The 25,004-nt window shown below is 39.8% G+C and overlaps 1 protein-coding gene across 1 annotated transcript in view; it reads right to left on the reverse strand.

Annotated features, from left to right (window-relative positions):
• Positions 1 to 25,004, reverse strand: part of LOC124787179 (telomerase-binding protein EST1A) — a 323,132-nt gene that overhangs the window by 133,986 nt on the left and 164,142 nt on the right. Inside the window, 1 exon segment of the mRNA XM_047254319.1 lies at positions 2,531 to 2,743. Within this exon segment, the coding sequence (XP_047110275.1) occupies positions 2,531 to 2,743 (213 nt within the window).

Raw genomic sequence — 25,004 nt, forward strand, 5'->3', positions numbered from 1 at the left:
AGAAACAGTAATACTTAAATGGCACTCAAGGTGTCAGTTTCCATGTGTGCTGGGGCTCTCGATTGTAAACACATACCAATCACAAAACATGGAGACAAATATATTAACTGAAGGTCCTTTCTAGTATCAATGTGCAGGCACATGTGATAGTAATGAAATTTTTACTAATGTTAATGCTTCAAGGCCTGGGTCTGTGCTTGAGTCTAGGATATATAGATGCCAGATACTAAGATAGAGCCAGTATAATGCTTTTTATTTTAGGAGATTAAGGGTATGGCATCTCACCATGGTTAAGGACAAAATTCCAGACTTCACAAATGCCTCGTGAGAGGGTCTACAGTAGACTTCAGCATGGCAGAATGAAGCTGTTTTGGAAAATTCAATGGAGGAGATGATTCTTTCATTAGACAACTACAGTGACAGTGATGCTTTAAGCATCTGTCACACAGATGACTGTGAAGTCAGTGGAGTTTTTGCATTATCACCACAGAAGTGAAACATAGGCAGTTTTAGCTGTTGCTTGGAGTGTGTAGTTTACAACTGTAAGTAGCTACATAATAAAATTATAATGTCGTAGATTTTGAAATTTTAATAATGCCGTATCAGTGACTAATTACAAATGAGCTTCATCTCAGGAATTCAGTCTGTCTCACATAAAATAAATTTTGCTGCAATACTGAGATAATGTTCTTTTCTATTACTTTTAATCATTCCCCCTTACTGGTTGGCCTATTTAAGATACATTTTTCCAAAGCACAAATCTTATTTTTTGTTATGTTGGAAATACGCAGGCAGATCAGAAAAATTAAGGAACCAGTAATTACAAACCTACCTTCTGTTTCTTCCAACAAAACCACATGAGCAACTGCTTAGTAGTTGACTATAACAGAATTCTGATTTGGAGTAGAAGAAAAAGTTATGTACTCTTAAGACTTCATTCACATAATATGTTCATTTAACTTCAATAACAAAAACGTTTCCTGCATGTCAAAAATTCAGTAACTTCAGCAGATAAAACATTTTTGTTAACTGTCTGTACAGTATATTGTCTTAATTACTTGGTACCTCACACAAAACTAAAATCAAAACATAGTGCAACGCTTAAATTCCATAGCTGCACATTGTATAGTTTGCCTGTTTGAGTGAGTTGACTGAAATGTAAGATTACACATGTATCCTATGCCATATGTGGCACTCAACACATACCAGGAACTTTCTCAAGAAGGATAGGAGATAGTGGGAAAGATACTTCTGGTTACAGAATGTGTTTCGAATTTTTTATTCACATGAAGTTGTGAACTTTCTTAGAGAATGTTCTTTTGCTCTGAGAATCATCTCCAGGGAATGTTCTCCTTTTTTACTCATACAGCCAAGTAGCTCCGCACACCATGATACCGACAGTGCCGCTCCAAAACTTTGGATGAATGGGACTTTTCCACACGTCGCTGCCTTGCTTGTTGATTATGGTCTGCCGGGGTAGTGAAGAACTGCAATTCATTGTTGAACACAATGCAGTATCATTCATCAGCAGTCTACACTTCACAGTCACAGAACCACTCCAAACACAATCGTTTGTGCTGTGCTATCACCAGTCTAAAAATATGGAACAGTAATGCCATAGTTCACCTGCTCCTAGTTGCTGACCAATGGTGCAGGATGATATGGATGTAGCACAGAGCTTATTACTTGTTCTCGGACAGCTGACACACATTTGAAGGGGTTACAACTTGCACGGTGCACAATACAGTGACCCTCCACTGTTGTGGTCAGAAGTGGCCAACTGGAACCTTGACAACACATTATGCATTACCCAGGCCACTGTCTCATCCAAATGCCCCACAAACCAGGATATTGCACAATTCGACCAGCTGGTCAAATTAAGATCCACAATGATACCCCTTTCACACGGTCAAGTGCTGACAACACTGTCTCACACAAGTGTGCGTATCTCCACTGTCCTTTACAGTGATCCCTCAATCTGATGCTGTTAGTCCCCTTTTTTTTATATACCATACCAGGTCTGGTAACAACACTAAATATGAGTAAAACTAAAGCACTTGCCATTTTACATGTCACAGAGGACTGCAACTCAATTCATTTACATATTCGCTGATGGTGCATACATGTATGGAGTTACACTGACATCCAACCACGTCTTCTGGGTGCTTCACATTTTTGCCAAGCACTGTATACACATTAATGAAAATATTTATAGGCTGCAAAGTCAACATGAAGATGGCATGCAAGATAAATTATTTCTCATTATCCTGTATATAATTTAGTTACCAAACTAAAATAAATTGCTAGGTTGTAGAATACTATGAGCATTTTATTTATTCGTTGTATTGTCTACATCTGGGCCAGGAAATGGTTATGAAATATATCATGGCTCTGGCTCTGAGCACTATAGGACTTAACATCTGTGGCCACCAGTCCCCCAGAACTTGGAACTACTTAAACCTAACTAACCTAAGGACATCACACACATCCATGCCTGAGGCAGGATTCAAATATATCATGATTAGCTAACCTCAACACTAGAAAGCGCAGCAAGTTCCTCTTCCTCACTGTCAGGTACAAGACCACAACTATTGCCTGCAGAAGTAGTCACATGGACACGACGACGACGTCCTTCTGGATGAATCCAAACTTCTCGCCGTATACCAGCTCCTTCCTTTTCTTTCATACGCTCACGCTGTTTCTGCTCACGTTCTTCTCGTCTACGGCGCTCAGTTTGCTCAAACTACGGAAAGAAAGAATCTCTGTCACACTGTAATAATGGACCTACACATTCCCATCAAACCACAAGCAGTCATATTATAACAAAAATAAGTAGATTGGGCATAAATACACAATGTTTCAAATATAAATGTACAAACAACAAACTTTAATGGAGAAATCAAGAAATGATATCAAAGTCTGACAAAGAAGCAAGTTTTTCCATATGTTAAGAAGAATCTTCCCAAAATGAAAGAAACACAAAAAGAAAGCTGCTACATATCGTGCAACTCGGACTTACCCTTGTATACCACTTTGACCACAGAGCAAGAATTAATTTTACTGGTGATCCTATTTATTTATTTGTATGGGAAACACGCCACTGCTATATTGAATAATGACACTATTTAGTAATGCTTGTAATGTCAAATCAAAGCTTTTCTGTGTTACATGTAGGGACATATTTCAGTTTCTCTGGTTTTGGAGTTCAGTTTCCATAATTTGAAATATATGCTTGTGACAGCCAGGTAATCTTTATGTACAAAGAGTCACTGTCCATAGTATCACCCGCAAGGCTAAGTAGCATTTCTCTACAATTTGGTACATCTGGCAAGGGAAGGGCACAGGATGGGAATCAACAATATGGCTCAAACAGCATGCTTCTCTCATCCGAGCAGGCCATACGAAAAGATACAGCTCCCTCTAACGAGTGTGAAGGATATCCCCCAATAATTTTCAAGTCAGTGGTCAAGAACCTGCTAGGCTTCAATTCCCGTAGATACCCTCCATTTTTTCATTCCTTGCTAAATTAAAGTATTAAATATTAAGTTAAATGTTTAACAATTCAATTTATATCAGTATAATTAATATATTTAATTTAGTTAAGATTACTTTAATTTCCTTAATGAATTTACTTAAATGGATGATGTTTTGAATGAAAGAATTCTGAAAATTCAAGCAATTATCTTCTTTTTATTTATAACTAGAAGGTATATTACATTTTTTGGGTGATAATCACTAAATAAATATTTAAAACAAGTATTGTTCACATTATCCACATTTTATGAAAGCAGTTTTGAGCAAAAACATATATGCTTCAGTGGAAAGCACACTTCATTGAAATTTTCAAATGAAGATTTTTCTTCTCTCTATTTTGATGCATACGAAGCAATTCATATTGCTGAGGAGAAAAAAGCAGCACTGAATTGATGTGGCACGATCAAACACAATTAAATTGCATCTTCTCTTGCTGATAATTCTCACAGTGACTGTGGAAATTCAGGGGCACTTTGTAGTCTTCAAATACATTTTTGACTTTGCAACAAAAATATACTTCGTACAGGTGAACCAAAAGAGTACATTTGGGAGCAATAATCTTCATAGCACACATTACTTTGTCTTCCTCATTGATGAATGTCTCATCACACAATGTCAAATCTGATTGGTCTCCCCACGAATCCAGCAACAGAAGGAATTTATTGTAGCAATGTATGGCTTTAGTGTTGTTTCCAAGAATTTTGCATAAAACTCTTTTGTTAGTTTTCCTGACTTGGAGAAAGTAACAACGATATTCTACAATATTACAAAAAGGATAGATTGCTACTCACCAAATGGAGAAGAGGTTGAGTCACAGATAGGCACAATGAAAAGACATGCAAGCAAGTATAACTCATATACACATGACCACTGCCTCTGGCAACTGAGGCAGGACTGTAAGCTACTGTGTCTGATGGGAGAAGCAATCAGTGAGTGGTGGGGATAAGGACGACGCAGGGACAGGGAAGGGATAGCAGGGAAGGAAGGTGGGAGTGGGTAGTACCCTTGTAACAGCTTGCAGGGACATGGTAGGGAAAGTTAGAACTGCTAGGTGCTGTCGGGAGGTTTGAGTGGTGTCAGGAGGGGGGGGGGGGGGGGGGTAAGGAGAAAAGTAGACAATGGGAAAAGAATAAAAAGTTAATTGCTGGAATAGAAGACTGTGTAGTGCTCGAGTGAGATCAGGGAAGGGAATAGGTGGGTGCAGGACTGGGACTCGTGAGGTGTGGCGAGGGGATTAGGGGAACGTACAACGGATTGCAGGAAGATTTCCAACCTGTGCAATTCAGAAAAGCTCATGTTTGTAGGAAGAATCCAGATGGCACAGGCTGTGAAGCAGTCACTAAAATGAACAACATTGTGTTGGGAAGCATCCTCAGCAACTGGTTGGCTTAGCTGTGGACTGACTGAAGTAGGTAGTAGCGGGAGGATGTATGGGACGGGTCTGTTGCAGGGATATGAGAAGTGGGGAAAGGGGTTCGCAGCAGGGGGCAGAACAGGGACAGACAAGGATATCACATAGGTTTGGTAGGTTGCCGCCGAATACCGCTGTGGGAAAAGTGGCAAGGGGTGGGTAATATATTCCTCATTTCAGGACATAACAAGTGGTCCCTGACAGATAATATGATTTAGTTGCTCCAGCCCTCAGTGGTACTGAGTCACGAAGGGAGTGCTCCTTTGTGACCACATGGTGCAAATCTGGGACATGGTAGGTAACTGGAGAGACAAGGCTCAGGAGTTCTGTACAAGGTTGGGAGGGCAATTACAGTCTGCGAAGGCCTCAGTGAGGCCCTTGGTACATTTGGGGAAGGACTGCTCATCACTACAGATGCGATAGCTATGGGTCACTAGGCTGTATGAAAGGGACTTCTTGGTATGGAATGGGTAGCAGTTTTCGAAGCGAAGATGTGCTGGTGGTTAATAGATTTTATATGGACAGAGATACTCATGTAGCCATCTTTGAAGTAGAGGTCAACATCAAGGAAAGTGCCTTGTTGGGTTGAGGAGGACCAGGTGAAGTGCATGGAGGAGAAGATGTTGAACTTCTGGAGAAATGTGGGTAGGGTGTCCTCCATTCACTTCACCTGGTCCTTATCAACTCTATCAACCACCTTCCTCAACGTTAACCTCCACCTAAAAGACACCTACATCAGTACCTCTGTCCATATAAAACCTACTAACCACCAGCAACACCTCCGGTTTAACAGCTGCTACCAATTCCTTACCAGGAAGTCCCTTCCATACAGTTTAGTCACCTATGGACACTGCATTTGTAGCGATCAGCAGTCCCTCTCCAAATATACTCATGGTCTTCACACACTAAAATTAGCCTCCCAATCTCATATAGAAACAGATCTCCTATGCCTAGTCTCTCCCATCACCAAGCATCTCCCACATTCCTACCATCTAGCCACAAAAGAGCACTTCCTGCATGACTCAGTACCACCCAGCACTTGAGCACATAAATCACATTCTCTGCATGGGTTTTGAATACCTGTCAGCGTGCCCTGAAATGAGGCATATCCTACCCACATTATTTCCCTGCCCTCCTGCAGTGGTATTCCGTCACCAATGAAACTTAAACAATATCCTTGCCCATCCCAACTCCATCCCTACTCCCAACTCTTTGCCTCATGGCTCACATCCCTGCAATAGACCTAAATTCAACACTTATCCCATAACATCCACCTGCCAGTAGCAGCTCAAGTCCGATCACGATCATCACTGATTCCATCAAAGGTAGGGCTAACTATGAAAGCAGTCATGCAATCTACAAACTAAGCTGCAACTATTGTGATGGTTTCTTCGCAGGTATGACAACCAACAGGCATTCTGTCCACATAAACGGCCACCGCCAAACTATGGCATGAGACAGCTGGACTAACCAGTTGCCCAACACAAGGTGCTTGACTTCAATGACAGCCTGCGCCATCTGGATCCTTCTTTCCAACATCAACTTTTCTGAACTGCGCAGGTGGGAACTCTTCGTGCAATGCATCCTACATTCCCATAACCCCCCTCCCCCCTTTGTCTCAGCCTTCACTACAACAACTACACATGAAATGTATTCATAGTTGTGAATATGGACAACCATCATGTGTATAATGGAATGACCCTGTCGTTCACCCACCTATCCCCTTCCCTGCTCCCACTCCAATACCACACAGCCTTCTATTCCACCAATGGACCTACAGCTATTTCTGCTACCCTCACCCTCACCCTCACCCCCCCCCACCCCACCCCCATGCCCACCCCTCCCCTCAACCTCCTGATTGCACTTAGCAGCCATCTCTGTCCCCACCATGCTGCTGCATGCTCCCACAAGCAGCACTACATCCTTCCTCCATCTCGACACCCCAGTCTCACCGCCAACAGATTGCTTCCCCCATCAGATTGCAGCTCAGCCTCAGTGGACAGAGGCAGAGGTCATGAGAGAGAGTTGTGCTTGTGCAAATGTGTGTGCATTTTCTACTTCAGAAGAAAGCCTTTTGACTGAAAGCTGAAATGTGTAGCAGTCTTTTTGTTGTGCCTGTCTGTGTCTCAACAGCTCATCTATATGCTGAGTAGCTATCTATTGTTTTCATAACATTATCGTCACGCCATCCTGGATTTTCCTTTGTTTGATTTTGCACAATTATTATGGTCTTCTTTTAATGTCAGTACAGTGCCAGCAACTTGAGGACCAAATTTATTGGCGAGTTCCTGCATAGATAAAAATACAAGGGATAACAGGTGCCCTGAAGCAGTTAAACTATATTGTGCTATGCTGTGCAAGAGTGGATGGTTTTGTAAAGGTTGAGATTTTTTCACCAAAATGATCTTTGCGGCTTTGTGATAAAGTGACCTGTTAAATGTTGATTCATACTGGCATCCAATCTGGTCAATGTTAATTATATAATCAGTACTGTGGCTTGGCACTGAGTGCCTTGTCTGTATACAAGTTTTTCTGCCACTTCCACAGTTTCTTACTTCTCTGCTGCTACGACAGTTTCTCCCAAAGTTGTAACATCATTTTTGCTGATGTATTTGGCGATATTTCTCTACAGAATGTTAACATTTGAAGCTTTTTACCTAGGTATCACTAGCAATAAACTGTAATTTTTCTGACACAAATATGGCAATGTGGATGCCACTGTCCACTGCAATTTTCTCATAGCTACTTGTTCACAACTGTATCGTGCATCCTGAAATCTTTCCCATGTTTCAGAGCAGTTGAATGCAATGTTATCATTTAGTTCCACATTGTTCTATTTCCTTCCTTCAAATTTCAAGATACTCTTTTGATTTCCAAATTGGGAACCTCAATTTTAATCAATTTTGGATGAGCATCTGCAAAATCAATGACCATCTTCTCATCAGCCACAGACATCAAAGCACAAGAGGGGGTCACTGAGGTATATTTTTTAGGATCATGATCATTGTCACCCACACCTGTGCCTGAAGAAGGAAACTGTTACAAATTAGATAGGAATGCATACAGTATTAGTGTGTCCAGACTGAAAGACAGGGGAGGGGGGGAGTTAGTTTCTTTTAGTGGTACATGTGAATTTACTTGTTACTTGCTTGTTGAGCCTACAAACAGACAAGAGTTAACACAATAAAGCTAATCATTACCAAACTGAGGGTTAACACTTCCTTCTGCCGACCTCTTCAGCTGTGATAAGAGCCTATATCTGTACCTGGCTACGCCTTACAATCTAATATCTGACTGACTGATATAATCCAACACATACCTTCCTGTGTCTCCTGGCCTTCCCTATGCAGACCACCACCCCTTGAGATTTTCAAATGTCTTACTACTCTCTCATTTCTATTATTGAGCCTGCATTCTCCTGTAGCTCTTTCTTCTATTCCTTATACTTATAGCAGTTAAATGTGTCAAGATTGTTAAATTTTTATACTTCTTTAAATACTGAAAGACCTGCTCAGTTTCCTTATATACTCTCACTACTGGACAGTAACTCTGGAGCAGCTCATGTGACTTTTCATATATGAAGAGTGAAATAGTTTTAATGAGACTGCCTGCATTTCGAAGGAAGTATTTCTCATTATTAGTAGGCAACTGTTTTCCAACTTTTAACGGTGTCCTTATTCTCTGTTAATTTTAATCAAAATCAACATACTCGCTAGCATAGGTGAGCTGTTAATTACTGGTGTCTGACAAAAGAAATGAGACCAATACTGCAAATCTGTGTACTGACAAATAATTTGTATTAGTGATGACTATCTTCAAAGTAAGGCCATTTCTAGTACACATATGTCTGCAATTATTACTTTCATTGTTAAAATATTTCTGTATGTTGTTTACTTTCAAGACGTGCAAGTGCTCTTCTGAGATTTGTACCTTTTGGTAGTGTGTGAGAACACATTTGTAATAAACTGCTTTCCACTGCCACTCGATCAATCAATTTGAATGGAGCTTATCACAGCAAAAGAATGTATCTGGAAGTCAAAAAACAATTGAACACTAATATATGACAAATAATTCCTTGGTAAGGTAACCATTCTTGTTATTTTGCCTTGAGACATACAGAGTCAGCAGTAACATTTGCAGAAATATTGTGCTTAATTTATGTCACAGTGTGTACACGCAAACAAGGAGAAAAAATTCCTGGTTTTTTCCCGGATCTCCCGGTTAAATATACATTTTCTCCCGGATGAAAATACACTTTTGCCACGTTAAGTGACAGTATACTTTCCCTCAGATCTGTAAAACGTATCCTTTGATAGGATATGGTTTTATACAGCATTGTAGAATTTCCCAGCACTTTAGAAAATCATACTCAGGGGGAAAATACATGTTTTGGAGTGATCTTTGATGTGCAGCAACATGTACGCTGCATATTTTAGTATTACAAAAGTATAAATTCGAATTCCACCAACAGGAAAAGTTAATGGTTCTCCTGCGAATGTGGCTTGATTTACATAGGTCGAATGGTGCGTACCATCAAAGATTGCTGCCAAGAATATCAGTGGCACACCAGACTGCAGTAGCCTAACAAGTCAGTGATTGCCAAACATTGCCTCTCGGAATTACATGGAATGAATTACGACCAGCAAAGGTTCTGACACAGACATCCAAATACTGGCATTGTGTTATTAAAGAATCTATCGAGATTAGAGTACAGGAACTACTGATAAATCGACATAGCAGTTACATCCTTAGTAAGACCTGAGAACCCGCTTTGAATCTCATTAAAAGGAGAAAGAAGGGATCCCACCACAAACTGACTTCGAGAACAGGCAGAGAACGGAATGGGTGCTGGACACTCCACACCTGGGTGCGGACCGTGTTGTGAACACCTGGAGGGGGGAAGTAGATAAAATCCGAGTAACAGTGCCTCATTGCACCTGATGATGTGCTTCCGAAATATTGTGCCCGTTGGACACCAACACCCGCCTGTTCACCTGTGAACTCTTTCATCAACTTGTCACTCGGTGCATTATTTCTGAACTTGCACAACAATCTATTCGCAGCAACAAGGGCTACATGTGGGCCAACAGAGATGATTTGAACTAATTGTGTTTAGGATTCTATCATTTTCCCCTTTTTTTCTTGTGGCCCATACTTTGTCAGACGGAGGGATTGCGACCTGGAAACCTTTTTCTGTATGAATTAGGCCTACACACACAGTCCCCATCACATACCATACAGAACGGCATGTACAAATTTATGAAAACCACTCTGATATGACCACAGCACGTTATTAATTGTGAAAATTGCTTTTTTTGGTCAGATCTGTCAGTAGCCCTCAATGTCTCTGTGTCTGGAACTGTATGGCAAAAGAACACAAGCTGCTATATCATGATCAATTGCACACAATCTATTCATATGTGAGGAAGAGCTCCAGCAGAACTGCTGCCAAGGGAGTCACTCAATGGGGTACACCATCTGTAATACTGGCACACAAAAAGAGTTGTTCAATTGCTGTAACTTTGTTCATACCAGAACGGAATGAAAACAATTATTGTTTTTCATTAAAATGGGTTAACAAGAGAACTTCTTGTTTCTCTTCACTTCAACTCATTTTGACTATGTTCAGGCAACATCTTTTTTGCTCGGATTTTGGGTTCTCAAACACTCATTGCACACCCTCTGTTACACTACTACACCTAGATTATTACACCCACACACACTTACACTACCCTGTACTTTTCTAGTGAATGACAGGAGACTTCTTGATGTCACAGTACATCAGCTATCACGTTCGCACCCAGCGGTAAACAGAAACTCGTCAAGGCTACATTGCTCCAGGCATCGCTCTGACCAACAAATATGCATTCTGCGGCATACAGCTGTGAAAACATAGGTTGTGTAATGACCACATGGTATGTTACAGTGATTTATGCTTTTGATTACTATGCTTTTGTAACCATCTTACTGGATGTAGCACCATACTTGTGCTCTAAACTTGATTATTTACACAAAATATATAGGGTTGTGAGCACACTACTGAATTTTGATATAGTGTAGCAAATACAGAGATTGGTGTCCCTGCTGGGACTGGGTTGCCGGAGGCCATACTAGGCACATTCCAGCAGATGATAAGGCATAACCTAATGCATGCATCACTACAGCAGAGCCTGCCTGCTGCTCATTATAGAGTGCTGCTCTTACAGATGTTATGTATTTTCTTTTACAAACTTTAATTAAATGACTAGGAGATTCTATTGAGCAGTGGTATAAGGAGTACACAAGTCACTTTTCACTCCCCACTGTGCATTATTGGCGTCTTAAGTCAGAGGTGGCCAATCCGTGGCCCGCGGGCAATGTGTGGCCTGTGGGGCACTAATTTTTGGCCCGCAGAGCTGTTTCACATGAAAGAAAACTTTAACTTTTATTTCACACAATACCTCCAAAACAGCATTCCATCAAACTCACAACACTATCAGCTGTAAAGTTACAGCCCTTTATGTGTATCTGTGGTGCACATTCAATTGAGATAGACCTATCAACACCTCAGGTAAGTAGAGCCAGCTTTTATCTTTTTACAATTAAACTGTGATGCTTGTCTTTAATTTTAGTGGGCTTGCATTTATTTTACGTAATCTATTATGGTGACAAGGTACACCAGTCGACATTAGCAATGGCTTCTGCCTCAGTAGGCTACTAGGCTAAGTGAAGCATATGTAATTTTTCATACTTGTGACACACGACTTTCAGATCTAAAATATCAGTTTCCTAAAGCAGTTGACAACTACTCTCAAAAATTCTTGAAAGAATAGACTGTGAAGTTTGAATAACACTCAAATGAAAGATCAGTAACTCAACGAGCAGCGTAGGTCTCCGGTATCATCCTAGCCTTCCTTGTGGAAGGTCAGGATTCGATTCACCAGTGGGTTGTATTTGGTAGTCACTGGATTCAATTCTAGTTTCGGTCAGAACTTTTTTAGTTTTTTCCTGTTCAGTTTGAATACCTATCACATAAATCTATGCTAATTAGCACATATCTCATTTTTATTTTCATGGAAAATGCACCACTTCTACTTTCTAATTACATCTCACACAAAAAAATCAAGGTTTCATTGCAATTATAAATCACTTAGCACTGATCCTTTATACATAAGGTTGTTAAGGAAAAGAAAAGAATTGAAATTAATTTTTTTTTCCATATTCATGTACCATACGCTTCACAGAAATGCCCGTGGAACATGAACGTTTGTTTACAAATTTTCCAAAACAGAACTGAAAGCCACCCATGTGGCAGTTGAGCTCCTACCACAGAGCCACGCAGCCCATCAAAACAGTCAACTTGCTTTACGGTGCCTAACAACTTCAGGGAACTTTAAATTAGATTTTGCAGGGAATTGTTGCGAGTTGCATCGAACTACTTCAGGTAAATGGCATTTGATTCTGAACTTCACATACCATATACATATAAAAATTTACAAAACTCTGATTACCATATGAACTCTTTGTCAGGTTCCAACTTACAGTGAAAAAAATGTCTGCTCCACTTCAAGGCGTAAAACTTTGTATAGTGTCAACTAGTAAACAAACAGGACCTAAGAAGTGGAAAGTTACAAAGGGGTTGAGAACTTTTCAAGACGATTGGATTGTAAACCAATTTTTTTGTCAGTCGACTATACCACAAAACCCATATGTCTGATATACACTGAAACTGCCCGAGTTCCAAAAGAACATAACATTAAAAGGCATTACAAGACTAAACGAGCAATTACGTTTAATAAGTACAATGGAAAATTTTGACAAGACCAGGTATAAGACTTAAAAAGGAATCTTTCAGCTCAACAGCAGATATTTAAATGGACAAATTCAGAGTCAACATACTATGTGAAACCGAATTATGCAGTAGCTCTAATATTGGCAAGAAAATCAAAGCCATATAGAGATGATGAAATAATTAAGCAATACTTAGAGACCGTAGTTGAAATTGTGTGTCCTGAAAAGTAGAAAGATTTCTGAAAACTAAGCCTGTCCTGTCAAACTATTACTACGGCATGTGTACGACACTGAAAAAATGATTAAAGATAATTTTAAAAATCGTGCAACTGAGTTTATATTTTATTCTCTATGTTTGGATGAAAGCGCAGATAGGGCGGATACTGCCCGAGTGGCAATTTATGTCAAAGGTGTTGATGCCCATTTTAATAAAACAGAAGAATTAGTGGCATTGTAGCCACTTAGGATACCATAAAGTCACGAAATTTGTTGAAAGCAGGTATATCGACAGTAAGTCACTTTTAGTTAAAACTTAACAGCCTAACAACGAATGGTGCTCCAGCAATAGCTGGGAAATACTAAGGTTTAGTTCATTTGATTGAAGACAAGGCCTGCAAAGTTAGCAATACGTCGATGCTAAACTTTCACTGCTTTATCCATCAAGAGAATGTCTTGCCAAGTCTCTCAAAATGGACCATGTCATGAAGGAGGTTCCCAAAACAATGAACTTTATTAAGTCGAAAGGACTGAATGACCATCAGTTCCAAGAATTTCTGAAGTCTCTGGGTACAGAGCATGGTAACATTTCATATTGTACAGAAGTAAGAGGGCTAACCCATGCAAAAATGTTGAAAAGAGTATTTGATTTGAAGCAGACTTTGCATTCTGGGTCAATATAACTCGCCACCTAAATGACTCCAACGAAAAGATCAGCTGAGTAATGTCATGCACAATATTATTTCCGCATTCCAAATGAAACTTGGGCTTTGGGAACAACTGTTACGAACAAAAAACTTCACGCATTTTCTTACACTGTCAAAGCAATCGTAAGTCACACAGGCGACAGCATTAAATACGCTTCTTTGATACCTGAATTGAAATACAAATTTGAAAACTGGTTTCAAGATTTTGAGAACCATTGTCTGTTTTTTTTATATTTGCTATGTCATTCTCCGTATACATGAGTTTACTACCGGGACATTTAGAAATGGAATGTTGTGAAATTAAATGTGGTGCACAGTCAAAAGAGAAATTGAATCAGGTTGGTTTGGAAGAGTTCAAACAAACATATCTGGATGAGAAGAAATATCCATCATTTTACAAACATTCACGTGTATGAACATCTTTTATTCAGATTAATTACATCAAATCACAAATGAGAACACAAATTACTGATGTTCATCTGCAAAATTCTTTGCATGCAGCAACTTCTGCTGACATTGACACTGACTCACTCATTTCAGTCAAACAAAGCCAGATATCCCACTAACATTGCATTTCATTCAATTGTATAATAAGTGTTCTTTCCTCACAACTGTTTTATTTTCTTTAAAAAATAAATTAATATTACTTGCTTATTTTGGTTCACAAAATAAAAACTGGTAATGTGGCCTGCGGGGAAATCCCCTCTCAAAATTTGGCCCGCCTGCCGATAAGTTTGGTCACCCCCATCTTAAGCAAAACTAACCAATGGAAAAGTGCCTCTACAGGGCTGCCACAAGTTTCCCCAAGAGAACTTCCCTGATATTTTCCTTATTTCCAGACAAGTTTTAGCATTTTTCCCTGACAAATTTTGAGATCCCAAGGGTAAGCTACGGTACAAGAAACAATAGTGCAAATGAGGAAATATTTTAAAAAGCTTACAATCAGATGGAGTTTCTTGATTTGAGCAAAAATCGTTAAGTATTAACATCAACATATTTTGTAATGAATTGTTTTTAGATGGAGAAAGCAAGCCAAATGGTATGTGTGTTTCATTAAGACCACTGATGTTATTTTATTTCAACAAAATGAAACATATTTTGTGATAAAAATACACATTTCCTTGGGGTCACAAGAGAGATTTCAGAAATAACTGTGGGAAAAAATAGGCCTCTTGAAAGAAATGTATAAGGTGGGAAAGAATTGTGTAAACCAACACTGCAGGTGACCACCAATAAACTGTTGGTTCTACTATATTCGTTATTGTTGGTAATTTCCACTGTGTAATATGTATTATTTTACAGTTATTGTGTGATTTTTCTTTTGAGAAATATATGAGTACAAAGCGTACAAACTGCCAGCAACTGACACAATTTTCTTCTTCTTATTGTCCATACTTTCTAAAATATAAACTGCTTTTGAAGTGCCAAAATGTACTAGAACAAATAAAATGTCTATAAAACACCACACTGTACAATGTACTTGTGGTGAGACAGTTGAAATTCCTGAAGTCCATCGCCCATGGCCTCTGGCCTGCTGAGTGCACCACAATCTTGAGTCCATGGATAAACCACGAAAATCCACTGCATTACACCACACACAAACAGACTCGACCTGTTGGCAGATCGGTGAGACTAGATCCAACGAGCAGGGGCTGCAAATTAGTGGGAACCGAATGGCTTCAGATCAGCAGGCCCGATCCATTACAGATATCCACAAAAGAGGCTTGCGATTTTGGCCCATCACAGAAATTTGCTCATGTGGCCAGCTACTCATGAGCCACAGGCAGCTAGTTGATGAAATGAGACCACGGTGATCAATCCATGCAACAGGTAACTTGTTCAAATACTCTGAGAATCAATAATAATGAGGACAGGTAGCAACTCACCACAAATATGATTGCTGAGCCAAACACAGGCATGTTGAAAAAAAATCAATCACACACTCACAACTAAATTTTCAGCCATAGCTTTTGTCTGAAAATGAGAGCACACACACATTCACACAATCACTCAGAGATAACTCAAGCTCAAGACTGCTGTCTCTGGCCGCTGCATCTGCAGTCTCTGAGATTCATACCCAAACAAACAACTACTCGTGCCTCCCTGACTCTCGTTGGCAGCTACTAGGCTAGCAGCAAGAAAAGTGGCAGCACTGACTGCAAGTTGAGAAGAAGAATGGTAGGAAAAGGCAGTAGGGAAGCAGTGCACATACTCAACTACACCCAGCCAATGATGATGCACAACACCTCAGTAAACAAACCATTTCATCTACTGAGACAAAACGAGATTTTTCGAGTGTTATTTTCAAATTTCCCTGATGTGTTTGAAATTCCCCGATTTCCAGAACCTGTGGCAACCCTGCTCTATGAACTCTACCTTCCCTGTTAACTTTCCCTGCCCACTATGTCCACTATTCAATAACATATTTAAGGAAACACTTGTGATAGAGCATTGCACTATTCTTGATATTGATTTTAACTTGTCAGTCTTGAGTTCATTGTAGTCTGAAATTTGGGAGTTTGACATGTATGTGTCTTATTGGCACTTAATACTAGTATCCTTTTGTGGAAATAATCAATTTATGACACAATAATTTAACTGAATAGATAAAAAAAAATCTATTCACAAAGCGGCGGCAGAACATACACATAAAAGAATCTCGTCCAATGCAGTCCCCAACAATCAGTCTTTCCTTCTCATCCCATGCAATAAGTCTCCCCTGACCCACAGTTCTGGGTGACTTTCCCAAAATCTACCCCTTTTCCTAGACCTCTTCAGTCCTTTTCCTTCACCCCTCTTCCTTCCCCTTCAACCCTTCTGCTCGAAGGAGCCACTGGCTCCAAGGGCTTGGCAATTACAACCATCTTTTATTTTGTGTGTTCTTCCGCCGCTTGGTGAGTACTTCTTGTAACGTTGTTTCCTTCTAGAACAACCACCCCCTACTTATCACCCACATAAGGACTGTGAGACAAGATCAGAATAATTACAGCAAGCACATAGGCATTCAGATAATCATTCTTCCCTTGCTATGTATGTGGATAGAATGGGAAGAAACTTTAATAACTGGTACAATAGGACAAACCCTCTGCTATGCACTTCATGGTGTAGATAACACTGCCTTATTGGCTGCCCCCTACTTTAGTTATGGGTTTATGTAATTACAATTTTCTCAGTCAAAGTTCATTGCAAACGTCTACACGCTGCACCTCCAACTCTGTTTCTCAGTGTGAAGATATGGATATTTAGGCCTCCTTTGCAATCTGTTGAACAAGTCGCATTGATGGCCCACGATTTCCCCTCAGGGACCTGTGAACACATGCCCTGTTTGTCTCATCAAAGCAATAAATAGGAGCGGCTGCACCCAGCAATATAGCCGGCCCAGCCTGCCCCTCCATCATCCCGGAGAGCTAGAATATTTGTTCAGGCCATGTTTTCCACCACATTCCTGCTGCTCACTATTGTACTGTACCATCCACTAGTTGCCTAGATAGCTGCAACTCTGCTTTCTATGAGACTGTTCATGAACAGAATTTCCTTACACTGAGGTATCACCCACACTTTTTAACAGAACAGTTTGTACTTGTGATTACAACTTCTAATCTGGCACAGACAATTAGCAGACTCGAACTCGACACTTAAGAAACTTTAACAAGGCATAACTAGGCCTACAGTTGATCGTGACTGTAGGCCTGGTTATGCCTTGTTCAAGTTTTTAAGTGTCAAGTTCGAGTCTGCTAACTGCCTGTGCCAGATTAGAAGGTGCAATCACAATTACAAACTGTGCTGTTACAAGTCATGATTGAGCCCACCACTGTCAACATCCTTTTCATTATCTGCATGTTACACAGCATGCTGTGCCAAACCACACCGGATATTCAAATATCTACTGACTTACACCAAAACATCTTACCAGAAATAGCAAAATCCCACTCCCACTAACAAGAGTTAATGTTGCATTTATTGAAACTAAGAGTCCTAACACCAGCAGAATTTCAGAAAGAAGTGCTGAGCTGATGCTACACCGATGGATATGCAATATTACAGTAATTATTAGTTTCATGATTACAATGGTTTTATCAGTTACGCTACACTCAGCTGATGTGTGATTTCTGCAGTTTCTCTCTGCTTTCACTATGTACAATGGCAAAATGTGATCCTGACATTTCTTTTCATTCTGTGGTGACCCAAGAATTCCTACATTACCATCATAATATGCCTTTGTTCCAGGCATCTTGTGTCAGAGGTCCCTACTATGGATTCTCCACACCTGTGGGACAGCTGCATTTACCCCATTCAGCATCATTCTTACAAAGAGTTTCCATTTTCTCTGTATTCTTAAATGCCTTGATATGGGATAGCTGATGATTCATCCCACGTGCATAATTCATTCTGCCATTACTACGTTGCTGTTGGCAAGTTCTACCTGCAGAAGTTTAAGGAGATGCACTAGTGGGATCCAAATGACAGGACAGTAGCATGCAAAGGCAGAACCACTGTTCCAGGAAGATTGCTTAGAGTTTTCAACATCTTGCTGGTGACGCCTGATGTGAAAATACATGAATACTGAAGTTATTCTTGTGAAGGATTTGAGACACACACACACACACACACACACACACACACACACACACACACACACACACACACTAGTATCCTGTACACACCACTGGTATTAGTGCTCAATATGCCCACATACAGTTCAGTTGTAAAGTACTTGTTATTCACATTCAGAATACAAATTGACAGAATGTGCCATTTCTACAATGTCTCTGCACCATGGCACTCCTATTTCCTCTCATACTTTCAGTAATGAAACTGGAGAAACTGTAGTTGCTACACAGTTATTTTCAATCTTTTAAAGGAATGCAGGAGAAGCAGAGCTAGGAAGTAAATAGTTTTGATGGTGTTTACGTTAATGGGTGAAGTATCATTGTATAAGTTAATCAGCCTGTTCCTCATAGGTCAAAGGCCAGTCAGAAAGGTGTCAGTGATGCAAGAGAACGCCAATCAGCTACTGTGGTGAAGCATTTCAATCTGGTATTGAGTGTGATACTTTCAGCATCTTCAGTATTGAGGATGGGGTGTGAGTCGTGCTTGGGTAGCTCAGTTGGTAGAGCACTTGTCCGTGAAAGGCAAAGGTCCTGAGTTCGAGTCTCGGTCCAGCACACAGTTCTAATATGCCAGGGAGTTTCACACTTCATATTGTCGTCTTCACCACTCAGAGGTTTTAACTTTTCTCACGGACAATACTCATCAGTCGGCAGTATGTTTCTTTGCACATTCTTGCAACCAGAATCAATGTCCAAACTTGACTCTGCTTGCTGTATCACTGAAAGTTTGAGCTCTATGTTAGCTCCATTACCCAGATTACTTGCACACATGTACACACAGAGAGGGATGCAAACATCAGTGCTTGTCTTAATTATGAGAATGGTATAAAAGTTTGCCGACTATTGTAAGTGGTCCAACAATCAGTGACCCTCCCCCTTGCTGCAGTCATCAAACTTAATCAATAAATAAGCAAGAGCATCTTACACATTATTCATCTTACATGGAGAACCACTGTGCCACTGGAGTGTCTGATAGATGTGTAGCTCTTTTTCTACTCCAAGGTTGAGGAGAAGACACCTCATAATTGTAGTTGTGAAGATGTGACAGCAAATACACCTCCAACAGGCTTGTTGAAGCAGACTGATTTGCCTACAGGACATGCACATGCATCAAAGCATCCACCCTCACAATAATGATGCACATCAAAATTACACACAACACCCTACCTTATTCTTAAATTTTTTAATCTAGTGGTGAACTGTTACATGCCATTTCAATTGTGTATGATACTGGGTCTCACTAGAGCACTTTCTAGTGTAAAAGAATCAAAATGTCTGCTTTACACGTAAGGTCCAATTAAACTACAAAACTGCTGTGTACAAACAAGTGTGAGATTGGAAGGGCACCCTGAATATTAATAAACTGTCCTCAGACAATTTATGGTTATCAACTCAAATTCAGAAAAATCAAAGGACAAAACTAGAAAATGTTACCCTCTTGTCCCAGGTGGTGCTCCATCATTTATGTAAACTGGGAAGTTCGGTCCCAACATTATGATTCTGGGTATACCATAACAGTTATGCCGAAGCAGCCAGCAAGTGGCGCTACTTCGTAGAGTGCTGGCACATGGGATGGACTTTGTACCAATACTGTACTGGAATGTGCAGCATTGGCTGTAACACTCATGCTCGGTGACAAAAACAATCTAGCCACAGCACTTGATTTTCCTTTACTAGGGAGCTTGACTCTAGCCTTTAAAACTTTTATTGTCTCCATGTCAGCAGGAATAGTTAACATGCTTCTAATTTGAAACTGCACTGTGTTTTAGCCTCATTTCCACAGTAATTTTTTACACTGATGACATCACATGTATTAACGGGCAGCACCCTGGCTGTTTCCAATACAATTCTACTGTGTGTCTCATCTGTGTTACGTTATTGTGCACATTAGGCACAATGACTTTGACTTCAGTTACCTAACCACTTGGTTCAGTCATTTTCTTTTGATACTTGCATGCATGTTTGAAGGACACTGTTGACAATCCACAGCTGTACAAAATATTTCAAAATTAATTTTCTGGCTGAAAATTCCTTGGCATTAGCTGCATTACATACATAACTACTAACCAATAATGGCATATGAAAATCTATGCAGGACCCAGACCCGAACCCAGATTTCCCACTTATCGCAAGTGGGCACTTTAAACCATTTTGGCTATCCACGCAAGCTCCCCAGACCAACCCAAACTTCCTTTCGTCACACTGTCTACATCCTTATATTGTAGCCCATTACATTCATTACATAATGCTTGCTTTGTTACTTGGACTCCCACAACATGGAGAATGAAACAACAAGGAATCGACATCAATGATGTTATAACTGTATGCCTGCATAGGCTTGTAATACTAACATGCATGCCTGAATGAACACACACTGTTGACGGTGCACAGCTATATGAAATACTCAAAATTAATTCACTGACTGTCAATTCATAAGCATCAGCTGCCTTAGTTGTAGATCTATTACCATAGTGACGTGAAAATTTGTGCCGGACCAGGACTTGAACCTATGATAGTAGATCTATACCCGATACAGCTGATGCCGCAGTCAGCAAATCAATTTTGATATTCTTTTAAGACACACAGTGTCAGAGGTCGGTGGAGAATAGTAACCAGTCACTGGCTGAGAACTAGCAGAATTGCTAATTGATGGTGGGAAAAGATGCTCAGTGATGCGACAATCTAATCCTGATATTTGAAGCCCTGTCTGCTTTCATAAAACTGTTAATCAAATTGTCCACATTTAGTTGTTTCCTTTTTGTAGTGTGAGGGAATGGTGATCTGCATTTCATTTACTCCAACATAAAACCCATCTTGTTTCACCTCAGCCACACTTCAGGGAATGGAATAATGCCTTATAATGCACACACTACAAATAAATTAAATTGCAATACAGAATTAAAGGTGCATTTTAAAGGAAACCTCAGATGTGGCATTTCACAGTACACTAATCATTTTATACGAAGAAATCCACTTCAATGCTTACCTACAGTCACATCATCCCTGTTCACAGTTTCTGCAAGAGGGCAAACCAGGCTCTGTTCTGTGCACTTTTGTAGAGTTACAACATTCTGTATTGAAGACGTGTTTAATGACACACTGAATTTTTTTCTGATCAGCACACTTGACTGCTGAAATATTATAGGATTCCCAGGACTCTTCGACCTTTGGCAATGGTGGTTCAACCCTATCATTAACTAAAAAGCTACATATTAACAAGAACACAAGTCTTGTTACCACTTGGATTTCCTTTAAAACCCAGCTAGCTTATGATGGCTCGCAGCTGCTGATTTAATGGCAAAACCTCTGTTCGAACCACCAGATTCATTTTACAATGTGACACATCATTGTTTGACCATTTGCTGTATTTTTGTTGTACTTGTGATATATATATATATATATATATATATATATATATATATATATGTCCCTTATGTGAAATTATGCTTTAGCTATCCCACACTGCTGTGTAACTGCTCACTAGCGCATTATGAAATCCTTACGTAAGGCATCACTTTGCAGCCCCTGCGTCCAAGTGCCACTCCACTTTTAAGCAGCACCTGCACTTATTGTCTTGACCTATAGGTATCTTTGCACTATTACAAGGAACAGCTTTCCACAGAACCCAGTATCTTGGTGTAGAATTCCAACACCCCTGACAGCTACAACAGTCCTTATCTTACTATACTCCATTTATCGTAAGAATAAACCTGATATAAAATTACACTATGTCTTCTTCCATGTCTGCTGGAACCTCACTGGATTTCATTTCACATGGAGTGAAAACAAGGCTGTCTTGAGTACATTCGAGTACAATAATAAGGATACATTGACTCAGTAATGATATGGGGCAACAGCTTTACCGGTACATTTAACGTGGACAGCATTGGTCAGGCAAGTGATCTCACTAACCTGCAGTAATATGAACAGCTGCAGTAAAGACATGAAAAGACACAAGCTGAAAACAATATAGTTTTGAATGTCATTTAATTTTTAAACATAAGGAAATTTTGTACGGCAAAACTCATGCGAAATGCTCCTGAAGTAAGATAATGGAAAACGGAAAACGTAAAATGTCCTTGATCTTTACCAACATAGTATTGTACTTAAAAACAGGTGATGAAATTTTCTGACTTTAACAAATGTAATTTTTCTGCATGAACTATGCATGGCGTAAAAAGTGCACTGCTTATTTCTCATGTAGTTAAATATTAAAGCCACTGAAGATATTAGTCAGTCATCTGACAATCTCTGAACTCCTTCCATATCAGACTCGAGGAATATACTTCAGTACTGCTACGCTGATAACGAGGTGATCAGCAACAGAATCCAAAGCCACCAAAAAGTCCACATTTCCATCTCCTCTTTTATGATGTGCTGTTCTGCATTTCGGCATTGTTCAGAAGTGAAGTGCCACAAAGCTTCGTGGATTAGTTTGAATACATTTGGCAGCTTAAATATCTTATTTCTCACGACCCTCTAGATCAGTTTTGCTGGGTTCAGATAACAGTGGTACAGTGACAACTGTAAAAATACAGCATTTGTACAGTGTGCTCGATGCCGTGAAAATTGTTTTCCATGTTTCTATGAAGCTTATCACTCTGGCTTGTATAAGAGCACATTATACAGGCATTATACATTTGATTTTTTTCATTTTTCTCCAAAAAATTTGACTCTGTGACGTTTTCTTAACTTCATCAATATTTAACAATCTTTTATAAAATACTGACACTTAAGAATTTATATTTGCATGAAAACCACAATTTTGTGTGCAATGTGTAATTAGAAACGAGAAGGCATGCATTTTTCCTGATAAAACATGGTGTAGCAAGAGTTAATTAACATATATTTGATTAATTTCATAGTTAAATGATGCAGATATTCAAAAAATGTTATGGGCCACAAAGAGATCCGATCTGTGCCCCAAAGCATATATCATTATAATTCAACAATGCTACCAATTACGCCACACATATAATTTGAATACGACCTACTATTTATTACAGTGTTTCTCAAAAGATGTCAGAGCTGGTTTTTGTCTTATAAGCGTGTTAAAATATTATGAACAACATGTTTCCCACCATTAATGGTGTTCTGCATGCATGTTTCACTACGAAGCAGGAAGCAGTGTCATCCAGTTTCACAGTACGCATTAACAGCAATACAATCAGAGACTGTGCGACTGTGACTGTACACAATTTTTTTAAATAAAAATTACGTAGTGAAAGTACGATTAAGAACAATATTGATAGCTGTTAATACATCAGAATGTCTTTAAGTTTCATTTACAATGACATAATAAAAAAATACCTGATACATAATTTGGACCTATTTCCAAGAGTGGAATAACATCAATGTATAAGAGTTATGGCTGCTGACCAATCATTGAACTTGTGTTTGTTTAAATCAGATTTATTCTTAAGATGAACGAAGTACGTAAACACTTGTTCATTATTACAAAAGAATAGACTATTCACTGTATTTTGTGTTTTGTAGTGTTCATACCTAAGACACTTAAGTGGGAATAATATGAGAAGTAGCTCCCATATCTAAACCTCCCAATTCAGTGCCCTTTGTGAAAAGAGTACGCCAAGTAGCTACTATAATAATCAGGGTATACCTGCCACCAACCAGTTTGTGTGTCAAGCATGCCTAACTCTCACAATTTCTAGTATTATGGCCACATTTGTTGTAAATGTTGAAGAGTTAGCCAGTTACAGAAACCTCACCCCAGTATGTTGTAGGAGCCATCAATTGGTCTTCGGCCTTACCTACTTCCTAATTAGGCACAGTCAGGGGCTGAATCAAAACTTCGGCAGAAGGCAGAGAGGCCGGACATTTTTCAGTGGTACTGTTTCTTCATGCTGCTGAGAAGGCCAGGCCACTATCACCTGTTTTGCCAATCTGTGTTGTGGATTTACGTCAGTGGGCAATCTCCATTGGCGACTATCCAGTTCATTTTGCCCTCCCTACCTGATTCATACCCTCAACACTAATCTTTACTCCTTTTCTTGAAGGAAATAAGTTTATACTGAATCTTACCGGCAGTACCCATTTAACATTTTGCCTTAACCTGCCTAGATTACTGATGCACTGCACTTCCCTTCTTACCAAGTTCTACCTGTCTCTCTCAAAAGTTCTGTTATAGGGAGTAAACTTCATTCTTGTGCACCTAGCTGATACGTAGTTAATGCTAGCAATTTACCAGTGGAAAGTTACTTGATCCATGTTTCCACTCCTATTGACACCTTAGTGATACTCCGTTGTTCTCTCTTTCTGCAAGTGTATGGTGGCCCCGTGTCTTAGTAAGGGAACCAATGCAGCCAACAGAAGATTACCACATGAAGTCACAAACTTTTCCAACCTTACACACAATGTCTGCAAAGAAGAGTACTTTGCTTGGCTGTCAGCCATAATGTACCCTCAGTTGACTGCCACAATATTTGGAATACCTGACCTATCACCCATCATCATTGGAGAAACGCTATACGATAATGGTTCATGAGACATCACACACCACAAGGGGCACCCACACCTGTGAAAGTCATTTCACTCCCAGCACCAAAAGGAGGGCAGCCTAATATGATACAAACCTGCCTCCTCACTAACTACATTGTTAGCATGTCTGTAACCAATGCAAAGCAGGCAGCTCTATATAGAGCGCAATGTGTTGGACTGCCTGGGACACTAAGGGTCAAACAGGTGGCCACACTTTTCATTCCTGCCCAGAACACCTCTTCCGATTTGCCTGCCAAA

The sequence above is a fragment of the Schistocerca piceifrons genome, chromosome 1 (genome assembly GCF_021461385.2).
Source record: "Schistocerca piceifrons isolate TAMUIC-IGC-003096 chromosome 1, iqSchPice1.1, whole genome shotgun sequence".
Classification (NCBI taxonomy): Eukaryota; Metazoa; Arthropoda; class Insecta; order Orthoptera; family Acrididae; genus Schistocerca; species Schistocerca piceifrons.